Source organism: Dasypus novemcinctus, chromosome 16 (assembly GCF_030445035.2).
Source record: "Dasypus novemcinctus isolate mDasNov1 chromosome 16, mDasNov1.1.hap2, whole genome shotgun sequence".
Taxonomy (NCBI): Eukaryota; Metazoa; Chordata; class Mammalia; order Cingulata; family Dasypodidae; genus Dasypus; species Dasypus novemcinctus.
In genome coordinates, this window is record NC_080688.1 from 75,005,989 (window position 1) to 75,025,018 (window position 19,030).

The window sequence follows — 19,030 nt, forward strand, 5'->3', positions numbered from 1 at the left end:
TCTCACCAATCTCTCTCCTCCCATTCTTTCTTGAACCACTCGAAGAGGCTTTCTCACTCACCAAGTTACCAAAGAAGCTTGTCAAGGCCACCATGACCTCCCTGTTGCTATTAATAAATCTAGCAGTCTCTTCTCAGCCCTCATCCTACTTGATCCCAGCAGCCCTCGACACAGTTGATCGCTCACTTCTTTTTGAAACACCCTCTTCCCATGGCTTCCAGAAGCTCACCACCTCTCAGTTTTCCTCCTGCTTTCACTGGCTACTTCTCTGTCTCCTTCTCTGGCTTCTCATTATTTCCCCAAAAGTTAGACTGGGGATTGCCCGAGGATAGTCGTTTTCTCTCTGCACACACTCATCCCTAGAGAGCCCCTTGCTCTACCATATATGCTAACAAACTTCCTAGTTTATATCTCCAGCCCGGACCTTTCCCCTGAACTCCAGACTCACATTTCTAGCTGCCCACTCACCAGCTCCACTCCATGTCCAACAGGCACCTGCATTTAACGTGGTAAAAACTAAACTACTGATTTGCCCCAACTGCCCCTCCCCCACATCTGCCCCATCTCAGTGATGGGCAACTCTATTCTCCCATTTTTGTCATTCAACCAAGTTCAAACGAAAAGCTTGCACTAGAATTTGAAATCCTCACTGGGAGAGCAGAGATGAGCCAGATGCAGTCCCTGACTTCACAGGGCAATTTTTGGGAAAGGTGCAAAGAGCAGGAGCCCCTGACGCAGGAGGAGCAATAAAGACAGGCAGCAGCTTTCCAGGAGTGGTGATGCCAGAATAGTTTTATTTTTATTTTTAGAAGGTACCAGGGATTGAACTCAGGACCTTGTACATGCAAAGCAGGTGCTCAACCACTGAGCTATACCCGCTCTCCTGAATTGAGTTTTAAAGGCTAAGTGAAAATTGAGCTGGCAGAGTACAGGTAGGAGGAGAAGCCCTCCAGGCAAAGAGACATAACTATCTCCTTCCCCTACAGTGATACCCCATAATTTAGCCCTCCTCCCCAAGCACACACATACACACAAACTAATCTGAGTTTCACCTTCTGGCTCTTTCTTCATCCTACCCTGCCTGGACTGAAGTTTCCCTGCCTCTTCTCCCTGAGTTTCACCCTACCAATAATCTGCCTGTGGCCTCCCACTCCCCCAAAAGCAGCTACTCGGGCATTGGGCAAGATGTAATGCCACCACTGGCCATTCTCATTTGTCACCGGGCAAGGAGTCAACTGCCTCAGTGCCTGTGGAAGGATGTGCAAAAATCCATCCCACCCACTAATCATTGAAGGAGAAATGACACCAAGTTGTACATCGAGAGTACAGCCAGCCCAACGCCTGCTTTTGTGCAGTCCACGAGCTAAGGATGACTTTTACAGATGAACATTTGTAACCAGTTTGAGCACAGGTATTGCTCACTCTGAACCCCAATCAAGTACAATGTTCTTTAAAAGAGAGAAAGAATTCCATTCTTCTCACTAGTAAACCTTAATTACAAAAAACAAAAAGTACTCAATTATTATATTTTGAATTTCATCAATAAAAATTTGTGGAAATTGGTTTTCTCTCTTGTCATATGAGTACCTACGTTAATAGTTTTGATTTTGCCTCCTGACCTGCAAAGCCTAAAATATTTACTATCTGGGCCTTTACAGAAAACTTTGCCAATCTCTGCTCTACAGAGCACAATGGTCTCAAGTCTTTTTTTTTAAACAAATCAATTTTATTGATACATATTAATAAAGCATAAATACATCCGAAATGTGTAATCAATGGTATTTGGTATAATCACATAGTTGTGCATTCATCACTTCAATCATTTTTAGAGCACTTTCATTATTCCTATAATAATGATAGTAATAAAATAAAAAACAGACCAACAAACAAAAAAAACCCTCATCACCTCTCAATCTATGCTTCCCCTGCCACACACAGCTGCTATTCTGTTTCTATCCCTCTAGTTTATTTGTATTTATATTTTGTAAAAAAACAGTCTTACATATTCACATTTCACATGAAGTTTCATAGTCCCATGATACATTTTTCAGTTTTACTTCTAGTAATATACATGACCTTAGACTTTCCCTTTCAACCACTGTCTTACCCATTTAATAGCTCTGCTAGTTACAAACACTATGATGTGCTTTCACCATTTCTATTCATTTCCAAAGATTTATAACCTTTTAACCAATTCTGCACAGATTAATCCTCAGCTTTCCATTCTCTACCCTCCTTGTCTTCTCTTGATCAGCATCTTCTTAATTCTTTATTTCCTCTCTCTTCCCCAGTACTACAAACATGTTCTTGTCTCCCCATCCTTAAAAACAACTGCCACCTTCCCTTAATGGGCCTTTCCATCAGATTTCACTTCTATTTTCTCCGTGCCCTTCACTCCTGGAAAGGGCACCTCCATTTGTATCCATGGCTTCAATTCAATTCCCTCATTACCCCTCACCTTACCTCTCATCTTACCAAAACTCTACTCTCCAAGGTCACCCATTTTGACGGCCTCAAAAGACTCCTTAGGGTGATGCTCCTGCAGAACCTGACAGCAGGACTGGAGCCACTGTCTTCCCTTGGCTGTGGGGATAGCGCCCTCTAGTGGCTGTCGTTCTACTGCTTGTGACTAAGCATTTGCCCACCCCTGCTCTTCTGAACACCTGCTCCCACCCCTGAATGTTCACATTTCTCAAGCTTCCATCTTTGGTCCTCTTCTCTTCTTGTTTACACTCTACCTGGATGATTACACCATTTCCACACCCGCAACTACCATCTGTATGCTGGGGACCAACAAATCCATTTTCTTCTTTAACTCTAGGCTTCTATGACCAAAGGTAAAGTCTGATGTACCACAAATCCCGCAAACCTCAGGCTCGGAATATACACAATGAATTATTCACTTTGCCGCAACCTAGATGAGTCCTGTCCCTCTGTTCAGTATCTGGAAATACAGCAGCAGCCACCTAATCTCCTATGTTAAAAACCCTGGAGTCATATTCACCTTTCTCTCTCTTATTCCCAACATCAAGTCTCATTAAATACCCCTGCCTGCTGAATGCCATACAAGCCTGTCCCTTCCTCTCCTCCTCAGAGCCAATGCCCTAGTTCTGCTGCCACCGTCTGTCTTGGGCTATAGCAACAATCCCGACTGATGTCACTGGGTCCAGCCTCTTGGCCTTCCCTCTGGGTACCCACTGTTGCTGGCAGGTGGCTCAGAAAACCACCTTTGCTCCCTGCCCTGGGACTCCCCTGCCTCAAAACTCTATTAACCCCTCCAACCCTCTTTCCCCATGGCCTAAAGAACAAATTCCAAGTTCATTCACTGACCATATAAAATTCTTTGCATCCTGGCACCCAAGCCACCTCTGGTCTCATTTTCTGCCCCTTCATTTCCACACTCCCAGCATTCTGGACACTTTGAATATTTTCCAGTTCCTTGAAAACTTTTTAAGCTCTTGCATAGCTCTGTGCCTTTGAACATGCTACTCCCTTTGCTTGCAATTCGCTTGTTCTCTAACTGGCAAACTCCTACTCATTCTTCAACACCCTCTTCTAACTCCTTGCATATAGCGTTCACCTAACACATCATATTATGTTTCAAAATTTTGTCCTATGTACCTTGCATCCCTACTGGATGTGAGGGGCAAGAATCTACCGCAGTTTCTTTTTATTCTTTACATGCCCATTACCTAGAATAGAACCAAAACCTGACACATACTAAATGAGAGCTAAGTGTTCAACAAATCAATGAATGAATCATACTTACATAGCCAAGGTTTCTCAACCTCAGAACTATTGACACGTAGGGCTGGATAATTTTTTGTTGCGGGGGGCTATCTGTGCACTGTTGGATATATGGCAGCACCCCCTGTCCTCCACCCACTATATGCCAGTAGCACCTCCCCAGCTGTGACCATCAAAAATGTCTCCAAACAGTGTCAAATGTCCTCTGGGGGTTGAGAACTACTGATACAGGATCTGATCTTATAAGCTTTTAAATATTAATAGCCAAGGTCACGTAGTTTAAATTTGCTTAATTGTGTAGATATCATTTTCAAGGGTTTAAAGTAGAAAAAATGATAGAAAGTCCTGGAGGCAAGAGGTAAGTGAGATGTTGAGGAATTGATGTTAATTAATTTCTTTTATACGTTTAATATAAAGTGTTTGCCAAATAAGTAAACTAACAAACAGGTTTTAAGTACCTAATGCAGGCCCCTCTATGTTTAATGGATCAGAAAATAGTCCTCTAGGAGGGTCCAAATGGCAAGAAAAAGAATTGGTGATGTTGTGGCCCAAAAGCAGTTCCAATGATGCAAAGATGAGATGGTGACCAGCTCTCCAGGGTAGTAGGGGTGATGGGTTATTTCAGTTCTCTTTGTACAAAGTCCCACCAAGGACTCCTACAATGAAAGTGCCCCAAAAGTGGTGCTGAATTTTGACTCAGGACCTTTAAAGGTAAACATGTAGAATCATCCTGTAGTATGATGTGGCCAGACCCAAGCTTAGGGTAAGTTGTGAATGCAGTGGGTTCCAGTGGGCTCCCTCTCTGTAGCAGTTTGAGTCTTTTGCGGACCCCAGAAACTTATGTTCTTAAGCTGATCCATTCCTGTGGATGTAAAACCTATTGTGGATGGGACCTTTTGATTAAATCACTTCAGTAGGGCATAACCCAGGGTGGGTCTTAATCCTCTTGCTGGAGTCCTACATAAACAGCAGAAATACCAAGAGAGGAGGTCACAGAGAGAGAGAAGCCTCCAGAAGTTGAAATCAATGAAGCCTAAAGGAGAGGGGAAAGAAGCCACCAGGTGCCTGATTGCCCATAGTAGCAGCTCGGAGAGAAAGCCATCTCCTGATGATGCCTTGATTTGAACACTTCCATGGCCTCAGAACAGTAAGCTTTTAACCTAATAAACCCCCTTGTAAAAGCCAATCCATTTCTGGTATATTGCTCCAAGCAGTTTTTAGCAAACGAAAATACTCTCCGTTGAAAAAGACTATCAAAGCTACCATCATCATTTATTTCTCAGTGGGAATTTCAGTCACTAGCTCATCACCTCTTCAATGGAATGAGCACGTGAGGCCTGTCTCTAAGAGAAGGCTGAGGGACATTCCCACAGCGCTCACTTGCTTTTCTACCTGGGAGCACTGCAAGCATTCTCCAAGATCATCAGCACCTGTGCTTCTTTAACCAGGTTGTGTCTTCTCCCAGGAGTTTAGCTGAAGGTTAAACATTGGTGTTAACTTTAAAAAATGTTGGGAAAACGTGATTTTTATATTAAAACAAATACAGACGCAGAGGGAGGTAGAATACAAAATTCAACCAAATTGTAAAGATACAAAATATAACACTTCCAAGAAACTACAATTGCAGACAGGCTACTTTTGGCTCAACCCCAAGATCCTTTGAAGGGCCCATATTCACCCTCGCACGCTATTTACGGACATTTCATGGAAAAAAATGTGAGAACCCCTTCATTTTATGAATAAACTGAAGCTGGCTAAAGGAGCAGAATCGGAAGCAGAACAACGTCTTTCACTCCAGGAGTCATTTTAAACATTCTTCCTAATTTGGGGCTGAAAGCCTTTTGTGTCCCGTTAAAGAAATGTTAAGTACCAGCCAGGTGGCGAGTGGGTGCCCGTGTGGCAGCAGGCTCTCCCAGCACCCTGCCACCTGCCGGCTCCGCCGGCCACGCCGCCCTCCGTCTGGCTTTGCCATCTTTGCAGGATTTAGGGCTTCACCGCTCCTTCCTGATAACCCCAAGAGGGCCCCTCTGGCCCCTGGCCCTTCAGCAGAGCAAAAGGTTCCCGGGTTGCCTGGAGTCTTATTAACTTTGTGTCCCTCGGAGAGAGAAACAAGGGCTGGGCCTTACTCGGCTTAAGTCTAGTCGAGCCCAGCTGACTCGCTGGGACGAACAGCCGAGCTCCATTGGTATTCATGGATTCAAAAACAGAAGCTGCCCCAGCCTACACGGTTCTCTCCAGACGCCATCTGCCCCACAGGAAATTCTAAAAGAGGACTTCCGGCGCGTCGCCGCCTGGAAACCAGCCGGGGCGGGACGAGGGCCTGGCGAGGGGCGGGGCCGGGCGGAGCCGGGGAGCGCGCGCGCACGCGCCCTGGGCCTGCCCTGCGCGCTCCCGGGAGCGCCGCCTGCTGTTGCCGCCGTGGCCTCGTCCTCAGGGTTTCGGCCTTCATCCTCTCACCGCCTCCGGGCGGGTTCCCATGGTCCCCGCCAGGGCGCCTCCCGCAGCTCGCCTCCCATCCCCCACCGCGCACACGGAGCCCCCGGAGGTTAAAATCACCTAAGCACCCTCCCTCCCCCCACACTCACTCTCCCCCGCCGCTGAAACCCTGCTGCTTGCCTCCAAGTGCAGAGGTTTTTAAGGCGGGGCGGGGGGGCGGAGTATGTGCGTGCGTGCTTATTCTTGCTATAGAATTCTCTGATTCAGTTAAATGAAAATGGAGTCCATTCCAAATACTATAAGCAATCATGTCCCAAATTCTCCCACTGAAAGGCAGAGAAAGATGTTTTAGATATAAAAATATGCATATCTAGTTTCAGGGTAGCAGAGTACTAACTGAATGTACCAAGAGACAAATGAAGCTTAAACCTGTGTGTGTACCTTGCTTGTGTAGGTCCTTTCTTTCTTTTTGTAAATAAAGTTTTATGGGAGCATAGCCATACCCACTTGTTTACAGGTTCTGTATAGCTACTTTTATACTACAACGGCAGAATTGAGGAGCTGCGACAGAGAATATATAGTCCACAAAGCCTAAAATATTTTCCATCTGCCATTTACAGAGAAAATTTAACCCCTTACCTATCTATAGTTATGCTTTCCAAAGAGTTTAAAGGCCCATTTAAAAAGCATCTCATTGCAAAATATCATCTAACTTTACAAATATTTCACATTCATGGGAAAATTACAAAATTTGCTATCTATAACTTTCCTCATTTTTTTAACAAATCAATTTTATTGATGCATATTAATAAAACATAAATCCATCCAAAGTGTAAGTGCACAATCAATGGTATTTGGTATAATCACAGTTGTGCATTCATCACTTCAGTCATTATTAGAGCATGTAGCAGTTTGATATAATTAATGAATTCCAAAAATAGACATTGGATTATGTTTGTAATCTGCTGTATTACTGGGCATGACTGCGTTATGACTAGGGCTTTGATTGGGCCACGTCATTAGGGTGTTGAGTCCCCACCCCTTGGTGGATGGATAAAAGGCAAGGCAAAGCAGTTGGAGCTTTTTGATGAAAGGGCTTTTAATATTGGAATCACTTCCCCTTTTCAGGGATTCAACTGATTGGGTTAAACTCACTCACTGCTGATGGCAACCTCCCTGACTGATGTAATTACAACCAGCTATCTATGATTTACCACTGCAGTAAAGTCAGTGGTGACTAAAGTCCATAAATGCCCTTGCTTTACAGTTAGCCCAGTGTTTGCTTGACCAAACAACTGGGCGCAATTATCTGGCCGAGTGGATACAACAGCCTAACCATCACAGAGCATCTTCATTATTCCAATAATAAAACAAATAACAGACAAACAAACAACAACAAAAATCACCACCTCTCAATCTCTGTGTGCTTCCCAACACAGGCCCTTCCGGAGTCCCTGGACCAATTTTACATTTGTTACTTTGTATTCTTTTCCTCAGAAGGGCCCCAAATTGTATAAGATTCAAAACTTAACCCTCTTGGGAAGCAGATGTGACTCAAGCAATTGGGCTCCCATCTACATATAGAAGGTCCAGGGTTCAATGCCCAGGGCCTTCCAGTGAAGGCAAGCTGGTCTGTGTGGCAAGCTGCCCCACACAGGAGTGCTGGCCTATGCAGAGAGCTGGTGCTGCAAGATGACACAACAAAAAGAGACACAGAGGAGAGACAATAAGAGACACAGCAGAACAGGGAGCTGAGGTGGCACAAGAGAATGATTGTCTCTCTCCCACTCTGGAAGGTCTCAGGATGGGTTCTCGGAGCCACCTAATGAGAATACAAGCAGACTCAGAAGAACACATAGCAAATGGACACAGAGAGCAGACAATGGGGGGAGTGAGGGTTAAATAAATAAATCTTTTTTAAAAAATACAAACAACCCTCTTAGTGTATTTAAGACTAAAATAAGTATTTTTCCTGTGTTATATTAATTTTTCTTGAAGTTGTTGAGAAATGCTTATTTAGCAGATCAGGATGTTCAACATTTCTTGGTGAAGGGCAGAAATTGTTAGATTTCATACGTGGTATGCCCAGCACACCCCCTCAGGGAGAGTATTTTTTCCCGATTGTGAGTTGCAGGGACACTGTGGACAAGAATTCCCTCCTTTTCTGTCCCAGTTTTTACTGATGTATAAAATGAAAGCTCTGTCGGAAATTTCTAAAGTATGCTAGCACAGCCCTTTCTGTTTCCACTGAAGCATTCAAATATGATCTCTACAGATAAACCGACTAGTAAACACAAGTTCCAGACTCCCCAAAATTTGCGTGGGCCAATAAATACACAGGCAACGAGTGGATAAAAGTATTCGATGTAATTTATGTCTGCAGGGTTTCAGGAAGGTAGTTACTATGATTATACACATGGCTTCATTGTCACATCCCTGCCCTTTCAAGAAAGAAAAGATGGAAAACAAAAGGATGTCCTAAGGTCAGGTCATCTGTTGTCAGCCCCTGGCACTTTCAAGCTTAGGGGTAATTCTTACATCTAAAACATATTTCCCTTTTTCAAAAAGGAGGTGTGATATGCAAATAGGCACTGATTTATAGTCAAATATTTTCAAGAAGTAAATCACTGTGCTTAATAAAGTTAATGTCAGATTGGTGAGTTTTGCTTTATTTCATGGCCTCTGATTGTAGCCCCAGCCTTCACCCACCACCTTACAAATGTAAACCAGTGGGGAGGGAGAATTAAGCAAGAGTGAACTGGGGGCTATGCACACCCATTCCTTCATTCCTAGCAAAGTACATGGTGCCATCTCCCACCCAGTTGCTAGGAGCCAACCTAGGTTCCTCTTTTCCTTGGATCCACATCTCAGCCACTAGCAACCCTGTGACTCTGCTTTGAAAACATACCCAGGATCCACCCTTTACTCTCCATCTCCACTGCAACTACTTTAATCCAAGCCACCGTTTTTTTCTCCACACTTCTCTTTCCCAGCCTTCGTCTCCTCCCTAACTGGCCCTCCTGTTGCCACTCTCGCCCTTAGCATCCCTTTCCTTCATAACAGCATGGGTGAGCATTCAAAAACATAAGCCAGGTCACACCACTCCCGATCTAAAAGCCACCCGCGGCTTCCCACCTTTCTCCAGGTACCATGCGGGGCCCCGCCTGAGCTGGCCCCTGCCTACCTCTCTGACTCCTCATCCTCCCATTCTCCCCTTGCTCACTGAGTCCCAGACACAGTGACCTTTCTGTCACGAATGTGCCGAGCTCCTTCCTGCCTCCAGCCTTGGAACTAGCAGGCCTCTGGGCGTGCAGTACCCTTTCCTCGGGTCTTCATGTGGCTGGCTCCTCCTCATCGTTTTGACTTTAGATTGAACGTCATCTCCTCAGGAAGGCCCTTCCTCACTACGCTGTCACATCGCCATATCGTATATTCAGCATAGGGCTAATCATTTCCTGGTTTTCTCTTGTTCTTTTATATTTGCTTATTGTTTAGATAATGTAATATCCATGAGAGGAGGAACTCCTTCTTCCCTGTTAAACATGACAGACACATTGATGGAATGAATTAGGCCCTCCACCCACACACACGTACATCCATTTATTCAAAGACCATTTATCAAGCATCTCTCTGCATGCCTCTGGAGACCCAGCAGGAACACGATAGCAGCCACGTGTACCCTCATGGAGCTTATAGAAAGACCAGCTGAAATGCTTGCCCTACTGGTCCTTCTCTCCCTCTTAACCCTTCGGCCCTTCCAGGTCCCCAAAAATCAGTGGTGACAATACCAGACAGGACAAACACACTTACTCTGGCACTTCTCCGAAGCCTTCCAGAGGCTGTGCTTCAGCAGCATAGATCTTGGCGTAGTATCTGGCAGTATTCTGAACATAGCATTCCTATAGCACCAAATACATGGGAAATCAATGATTAGAATATCAGGCAGAGAATGGCCTGGTAAGGCTAAGCAGGGAATTTCCCAACATAGGCTAAGCCTGAGGGTTCCCAAACCCATTCCTTGATTGGGCTCACAGGAGCAACAATTATTGCAACCAGGATTTAGTCACTCACAAAGGAGCTGTGAGACCTGAAGGGACTCTCCCAGGTGGTAGTCAACTGGATTCTGCAGTCAGGTGTCCCTGAACTATATAAAATTTCTAGGACAAGCATAGCTGAAGTTTGCCCCTAAGCTAAGGTGACTGTCAGTGGCACAATATCAGTAAAGCTCAGGGCCCATAGCCTGCTGGGCTTCCATAGCTGAGAGTCCTCTTCAAAGGTATAATTTGAGTAGTAAATACAGAATAACTTGATCAGATTGCTGGTTTAAGAAGAGCAAACCGGGTTCTGCTTCCTACTCTGTGGGTCCCTTCAGAGAAGGAGTCTGGAGGCTGGGGATTTCCCATGACCATGCCAGATGATATTTGAAATGAAAGGAACACTTGGAAAAAGAAAATAAAAAGAAAGATGTGTTCAGAGGAGAAAGGAATACAATTGGCAAAATCCTCTACTCAAAGAGGAGGGACCACCTTCATGAGTGCAGAGTCATGGATGGCAAATGCTTACAGTGCCTGAGAGATTAACCTCAGTCTAATCTGTTCATTTTGGGGGGTTTAAAAAGGTGTGTGTTGGCGGTGGACTTGGCCCAGTGGTTAGGGCGTCTGTCTACCACATTGGAGGTCAGCGGTTCAAACCCCGGGCCTCCTTGACCCGTATGGAGCTCGCCCATGTGCAGTGCTGATGTGCACAAGGAGTGCCCTGCCACACAGGGGTGTCCCCCACATAGGGGTGTCCCCTGCGTAGGGGTGTCCTCCGTGTAGGGGAGCCCCACACGCAAGGAGTGTGCCCCATAAGGAGAGCCACCCAGCACGAAAGAAAGTGCAGCCTGCCCAGGAATGGTGCCACAGACACAGACAGCTGACACAACAAGATGACGCAACAACAAATAAAAAGAATCACAGATTCCCATGCCGCTGACAACAACAGAAGCGGACAAAGAAGACGCAGCAAATAGACACAGAGAACAGACAACCGGGGTGGAGGGGGGGAGGGGACAGAAATAAATAAATAAATCTTAAAAAAAAAAAAGGGGTGTGTGTGTGCATGCACATAGTTTGTGAATGAACTAGACTCAGTTAGTTCTCTGTCAACTTGGTTGGTGTTGGTGTCAAGAGTAGGATACCTGTTGGGAGGGGGAGGGAGAGAGAAGCTAGCGCTCCCCTCCCCTCAAGAGTTCTGCAACTCAGTAACACAGATAGAGGTGTGGGAACTCAGCTGGAGACTTGGGTCAATCTCCCTTCCTAGCTTGTAGGCTAACATTGACCCAAACTCAGGAGGGCAAGAAACAGAACAAATGCAAACCCTTCTAAATATACCCCACCTCTCCTCTCCCCACTCCCTCCTACCCCCATAATTCAAAATAAACCAAACTACTCCAGAAACTATTCCTGGTTTCAACTGTCCTTGGGGGTGGGGATCCTGGGATCCAGCTTAGTTTAGCTTTCTGTACCATCCTGTGTTCAAGTAGATTAAACCCCCCAGGGATCTCATGGAGTTTCCAAGGAACAGAAATGATCCCAGAGAGTTTTCTCTAGACATTGGTTGAGTTCCAACTGGATGGCACGAGACTGAGAAATGACACCTGAGAACTGAGAAGTGATTGCCAACTTCAGTCTTAATCCAGTAGATCCCTTATAATCACATGCCAAGGGGAGAAAACTACCCTCTTTGGGGATACTTCCATCTACTCTGAGTCTGATTTTCATCTCATGTTATCATGGGTCACTCTCACACCAGAAGACACATTTGGGCAGATGGACCCACCTGGGCAGCAAGCTTGTAGTTCCTCTGGACAAGCTCGTCATTGTTTCTGGTCCCATAGGCAATGGCATTGTGCACCTTGAGCACGCAGGCATGGCCAGGTTTGAACACGGGCATGAGGCCCTGCATCACTTTGCTGCGGAAGGCTTTGCGGTGGACCCCTTCTCCAAAGTGCAGCTCCTCTGTGGCAATCTGACCACGCAGGCTGCTCCCAAAGTAGCTGTCATTGAGGAAGTCTTCTTTGAATAGGAGCTGGCTGAATTCAATTTCTTCATAGCCTAAAAGATAGCACAGCTTTAGTTGGACAGAACATTCCCTAATCCTGCTCCTTGGCTAACAAAGGAGCGCACATAAGGACAAAGACAAAGTTGACCTGTAGGATGTAGAAGGGGAAAATCACATTTAACTCCCAATAAAGGTATAGCTACATGAGGAGATGGGTGGGGTGATAAGGAGGAGATGGTCATTGAAAGAGGATGTAGGAAGTTCAGTGTGAGACCCCACTGTATCAGATATGAGGGGAGAAGACTGACTGGGGCAAAACTGGAAAGATCAGGAAAATAATTTTAGATATATCTGGAAAATAGAAATAATCCTGCAGGGTAATTAAAGGCAAGTTAAAAAGATAGGAAAAGTATAGAAGAGGGAAGAAGAACCAATGATATAATCTGATAGATCAGTGTTTCTCAACCTTTTAAGTTATTTACCCCACTAATGACACTTTTAGACATTATTCCTAATTGCTTCCCATGAAATTTTATACCACAGATATACTGTAATACCTGTTTATGCAGTATATATGTACTTTATACATTATAAGAATAAGATTATTTTGTTTCACCAAGAACTTATCTCTGCTCCCTCAGGGGCAATATTGCATCCATTGAGCATGCATGTGATAGATAGAACTAGGTAGAGAAAAAAGGAGTCATGAAAGGAATTGGCCTTTTAAGAGAAAGTGAAAAAAAAGAAGTATTATTTTGAATTTAGTTGTAAAAAGAAAAGTAGAACTATCTTCTGAGTTTTCACAGGTGATATCATACTTATTTCCGATGACAACTGATTTAACCAGGACAGTCCATTTTAAACTAAAGATGAGTAAATCACACTTTTGATTGGCTGAGAGAAAACAGTAAGAGGAATTTCAATGAAATAAGATTGTTTAGCATTCAAGATGTTCAAAAGGCCCTGTCTGTTGAGGCACCTGACATGGCCAGGTATTAATTGACAGGTAGAACATAACTTATATAGCAACATTCCGATGGCCCCTCCATTTTTGACACTTAACCTTGGTGGGGTTTCTCCTGTGATTTTCAAGAATGCAGAAAATCATCCTAATTTCTGATTAGTTCACACCTATTGTGTGTAACAAAAATTGAAAACAAACCACATCAAAAAGATTGTTTAGATTATTAAAAACTCCTTCCACTCAAAGATGAGGAAAACCGCTCTCTTTCTGAAAGCTTACAAGAAAGAAATCATGGATTTTGTGAAAATTCTGCTTAGAAAATATTCTCATCTTCTTTTTAAAAACCTCAAAATCCTATGCCTTAAAATCATTCAGTCTATGACTGAAGCTGGCTGTTAAAGTGTAAGGAGCCTGAAACTGCTTAAGAGAATTGATTCAGGTCTAGGCCTCCTTATAGCCAGAAAGAAAGAAAGAGAGTGGGTGGGGAGATTCTCAAATGGAAGGAGCAGTGATGAGCTAGAAGGTGGCTGTCACAGGAAAGAGGGTGTTTAGAAAGGTGCCCCAAGGGTTCGCACAAAGGCTAGCAGAAGCTCTGTGTGGAGTCAACAGTCCTGGACTTTACAGAGAGAAACTGGGAGGGAGAAACAGGAAAATAGGTGGCAAATGGGGCATTTTCTTAGAAAATTTTAAGGAGATAGTTGCATTGCAGATTTCAATCCAAGTAAAAGAGCAAGAAAAAAAAATTTAATATTAAAGAGTTAGGTAATTAGGTAAGAAAATAGAGAGGAAATGTTTATAACCCAAACCGTCTCACTGCATAATTGATTTCATTTCCATCGTTTTGGTTCCCGTGGGGATTTAACTGTGGACCCCAACTTGGCCATGGTCTTGGTCTGCATTCTGGAAGGTGCGGACCCACAGTAAAATAAGGTCTCTTAAAGGTGTAACTTCATTTAAGGTGTGGCTTTAATCTGGATCACTGGGGTCGTTTATAAACAGAATCAAAGTCAGAGAGACAGAAAGCGAGGAGAAGCAGCTGGAAGTCAACGGAATCCGGAGGAGAAAGGAGACGATATCGCCATGTGTATTTCCATGTGACGGAAAAGCCAAAGGATCCCCCGCAGCCAGTCCCGGAATGCCACAGTCCTTGGGGTGAGAGTATCGCCTTGCTGACAACTCGACTTTATACTTCTCCTACCCTAGAAACTGAGCCAGAAAATTCCCAGCGTCTAAGCCAGCCCACTGCATGGTTTTTGTTTAAGAAGTTAGGAAACTAAGACAGCTCCTGACAGCACTTAAACAATAGAGAAAACATTTTACGTACATATATCAGAGCCCATTAAAAGCAAGGCATATTTGCCACATCTTGTTTTCCTTCAAAGTGCAAAAAATTCTAAAATTCAATTATTCTTAAAATTCAAAAGTTTTTTCACTTTAATCTATGCTTTAAAATTCATCAAAGGTAATTAAAGGCAAAAGTTGTTCTAGTCTATATGCTAAGAAATAGGAAGGAAAAAATGTTGTATAGTACTGTGGGTGGTATAACTAACAATCCTGTCTATAATTTCTAACTGATGTGTCTACTTAACAAAGATAGGACATGAACAATAACAAAAAACAAATCTTAGGACTTTTCTTTTTTTCTTATAAGTCCTATGGTGGAAAAGCTGGAGTTTTAGTGGGAACTTTCCATATGGAAACTCATCCACTGGCCATTCCCCTGCAGGGGAAGCAGTTATATAGCCTGTCATATTGTAGAAACTGTGAGAGGCCCTTCTGTCCAAAAATACCTTTCATAGTGATACCTGAGATGAAACCTTAATGAGTGTGCCATCTTGCTTAGAGCATAGACCTCTTCTAAAGTGGAGATGTGGGTGGCGGACTTGGCCCAGTGGTTAGGGCGTCCGTCTACCACATGGGAGGTCCGCGGTTCAAACCCGGGGCCTCCTTGACCCGTGTGGAGCTGGCCCACGCGCAGTGCTGATGTGCACAAGAAGTGCCATGCCACACAGGGGTGCCCCCGCGTAGGGGAGCCCCATGCACAAGGAGTGCAACCCGTAAGGAGAGTCGCCCAGCGTGAAAGAAAGTGCAGCCTGCCCAGGAATGGTGCTGCACACATGGAGAGCTGACACAACAAGACGACGCAACGACAACAAAAAAAGAAACACAGATTCCCGTGACACTGACAACAACAGAAGTGGACAAAGAAGACGCAGCAAATAGACACAGAGAACAGAAACCGGGGGGGAGGGGGAATAAATAAATAAATCTTAAAAATAAATAAATAAATAAATAAAGTGGAGATGTGGCAGCAAGAATTGGTTCTTTAGATTAATTTCTTCTGGGTTGAGAGAGAGCAGGGTAACAGGGACACTGAGCACCTGAGGGGTGCTCAGGAAAGACAACTTGGGAAGTTCAAGTCTAAGTCGTGAAGAAAGTGAATTTTTCTTTGAAGGTTTGCTGGATCCAGCCATTGCTAAGACTCAAGCTCCAAACTTCTCAAGAGTCTGAGAAATACACAAGCAAAGATTCATTTGGACCAACCATACAAAGACCTGCAGGAGTGTTGGTCTATCAATACATCTCCCTAAGGGTTTTTGCTTCATCCCTCAATTGTGCAAGCCAAATCCTGAAAAGAAGCGCACAGAGAAGTCATGGACACCTGCAGCCACTGATTGCAAAGACTGCTTTGGGTTAGAGAAAAGTAATCCCAGTAATATTGTTAAATTGAGCTAACTTGTGTTTTATTTGACCTATCATTCATTTTGGGCTTTCCCATGAGCTTAGTTTTATTAGTTTTTTAATTGGAAATGGCCTTGTAAAATGATATTTGTTTTTCCTGTAGAGAATAAATTTATTAAATGCTTAGTGAAAAAGAGATACTCATCCAAATAAAAAAAAAAAGAAAATGAAGGAAGTTTTAACATCTTCCTCTGAAGGTCCAAGGCAGGGAGTGGCCAAGCATGGCCTTCCCAGCCTGGTGAGTCACTGAAACCGGGAACGTCCAGTCACAGTGGGGTCAGGACATCACTGGGAGGTGATGTCCTCAGGTTCTAGACCCCAAGCCTGCGGCTTGGGCTATGAAAGTGGCACCATTTCCACAAGGCGGCTAGTGGTTCATCCCCGCCAGGCTTAACTCCTGACAGGTAGAACCCTTGAGAAATGAGTTTATACAAACCCAAATGATAAGGCAAAGCAAATGTCTGAGCTATAGATGCCAGTAGGTGCTGAGAAGCTGAGGAGACAGAGGACTCCTTCTGAGAGTTGATTTCTTTGCTGAAGGATTAGAAAGAAGGGGATTCTTTCAAATATTTTGGCTTTGGGGGCGGTGGAGGCAGAAATCGGGAAAAGGGTTTAAAGTTATATCACAAATATATTACACACTGAAGACATACACGTCGCAGTGGAATGGGTTTATGGGAAGTTTGTATTTGCTTATTATTTTGAATAAATCCCACAATACTTTCTAGACCTCATTTCTAAGTTCTTGCCTTTAATGTATAGACATTACTGCATCTTGATTTCCTTCACTGTCCTGTTTTCACACAGATTTCTGCACCTTTTCAGGTATTTTCTTCGCTTTACATGTCAGCACATGTGGTATATCTTTAAGGCTCTAAATCAATTTAATTATCAAAGTTTTATTCCTATCTCTCCTGAAACTGAGCCAGTCCCACCCTGGGCTACAGGCTGTGGGAGCAGGAGATGAGATAAGACGGCAGGGGTGTGTGGGGTCCACGGGCCCAGGCCCCCAGAGCTGGTTACAGGCCTCTCTTCCCGGCTCTGTGTTCTGTGATGTTGGTTGGTATTTAAAATTGGCTGTGGTGAAAGTATTTACACTACAGAAATTGGGAAACTGTACAATTTCTCAGGGTCTCCCGGCCCCAGCAGGCTAATTACTTACCAGCACACCACTGGGGCAGTTGGAGTGGCGGGCATGTGTGGATGTAAGGGGGAAAGTAATTTTCCCTAAGAGGGAATACCTGGTGTTATGAGTTGAATTGTGTCCTTCCAAAAGATATGCTCAAGTCCTAACCCCCAGAATGGGGCCTTATTTGGAAGCAGCATCTCTGCAGTTTAGATGAGGGTGGGCCCTCACCCAATGACTGGTGTCCTTATAAGAAGAGGGCACAGGGAGAACGCCACGTGGACACAGAGGCAGAGAATGGCGGGAAGTCTACAGGCCAAGGACCATGAAGGCTTGCCGGCCACACCCAGAAGCTGGGAAGAGGCAAGGAAAGACCTGCAGGCCCTTTGGTTTTGGACTTGGAGCCTCCAGAACTGTGACAGGATACATTTCTGTTGTAAGCCACCCAGTCTGTGGCCGTTTGTTACAGCAGCCCTGGGAAATTAGAACGTACACAGGGCAAGCCCTGACTCCAAGAGCCGTGTTCAGTGGGGGGCCCAGGGGCAGTGGGAGAGTGCAGAAGCAGCCGTGGGGCTCTTTATCAGGTGTGCACAGGTGCCAAAGGAAAGTGTGAAACCCCATTCTTCATTTCCACGAAGATGCAAATGAATGGGGTCATTCTCCTAGAACCTAGCTCACTTTGGAAATCTGCTCAGCTGGTCAAAATGAAAAGTGAATTGAACAAACAAGACAGGCTGAACAAACAAAAGTGAATTGAACAAAAATGACAGAGGCTGAAAAACCCAATGCAGAAGGGCTCAATTCAAGTCCTTGATGCTCATGCTTAAAGGAAAAAGTACAACCCCAAACTCCCCCTCTATGTTTTCCTACCACCTACTCTGCTACTATCTAATCTCTTCCCAAAATGATATCCTTCTGGATATTCATAGCCTAATAAAATTATGATAGGAAGTATGTACCTATCAGGTTGAAAAGGCCATTCATTTCTCCCATCATTCCTGAGCTCTCCTCTACATAGTTATAAGAATCCATGGGACTATTGTGTCTTGCATTGCCAGGCTGCTGTGATAAAAGCCACACACTGTGCGCCCTAACCACTGGGAGGAATTTATTGCCTTTTGGCTTGGAAGGCTAGAAGTCCACGTTAAGGTGTCGACAAGGCCAGGCTTTGCTGACGTCTTTTGCGTCCTCGGAGTTCCGTGACTTGTATCTACCTCCAGTCACATGGCCATCTCTCTTTCTTTTTGTCTGCTCTTCCAATTTTCTGCTGACTCTGGCTCCTCTCTGACTCTCTGTGTCCGAATCTTCTGCTTATAAAGGACTCAAGTATCTGGACTCAGATGGGATCTCCCTTCATAAGACTTTCATGCTAATGTGCTGGAGGTGCAGTTAATGTTGGGGTTTAAGATATATTTAGGGGATTTGAATCTCTGGACTGACAATGTGATAGCCAGATCCTGAGCCTCAACAGACTCCAGCACCTACAATCTGATTTATTGGACTTACCACACTCAGCTAAGATGGAGGTGAAGAAGGACAACCACCACACCATGGAGCCTAGAGTGATTACAACTGAAAATGGGAGGATTGCATCCAGCATCCAGGTGGAATCTGAGCCTCCTCTTGACATAAAGGTGCAATGGACACAACCAATCCAGTGTCCACATAGAAGAGGTGGCATTGGATTGGGAAAAGTGGACATAATGGACAAAGGGTATGGGGAAAGGCAGGAAGAGATGAGAGGTGGAGGCGTCTTCGGGACATGGAGCTGCCCTGGATGGTGCTTCAGAGGTAATCACCGGACATTGTAAATCCTCACAGGGCCTACTTGATGGAATAGAGGAGAGTATGGGCCATGATGTGAACCAATGTATATGAGGTGCAGAGGTGCCCAAAGATGTACTTACCAAATCCAATGGATGTGTCATGATGATGGGAACGAGTGTTGTTGGGGGGGGGGAGAGGGGGGGTGG

At 44.6% G+C, this 19,030-nt stretch overlaps 1 protein-coding gene across 3 annotated transcripts in view; it reads right to left on the reverse strand.

Annotated features, from left to right (window-relative positions):
- Positions 1 to 19,030, reverse strand: part of ALPK2 (alpha kinase 2) — a 146,160-nt gene that overhangs the window by 21,955 nt on the left and 105,175 nt on the right. For all 3 annotated transcript variants that reach the window (XM_058277804.2, XM_058277802.2, XM_058277803.2), the window contains 2 exons: positions 12,004 to 12,278; positions 9,994 to 10,082 (listed from right to left, as the gene is read on the reverse strand). In XM_058277804.2, the coding sequence (XP_058133787.1) occupies positions 9,994 to 10,082; positions 12,004 to 12,278 (364 nt within the window). The remainder of the gene's footprint in view (positions 1 to 9,993; positions 10,083 to 12,003; positions 12,279 to 19,030) is intronic.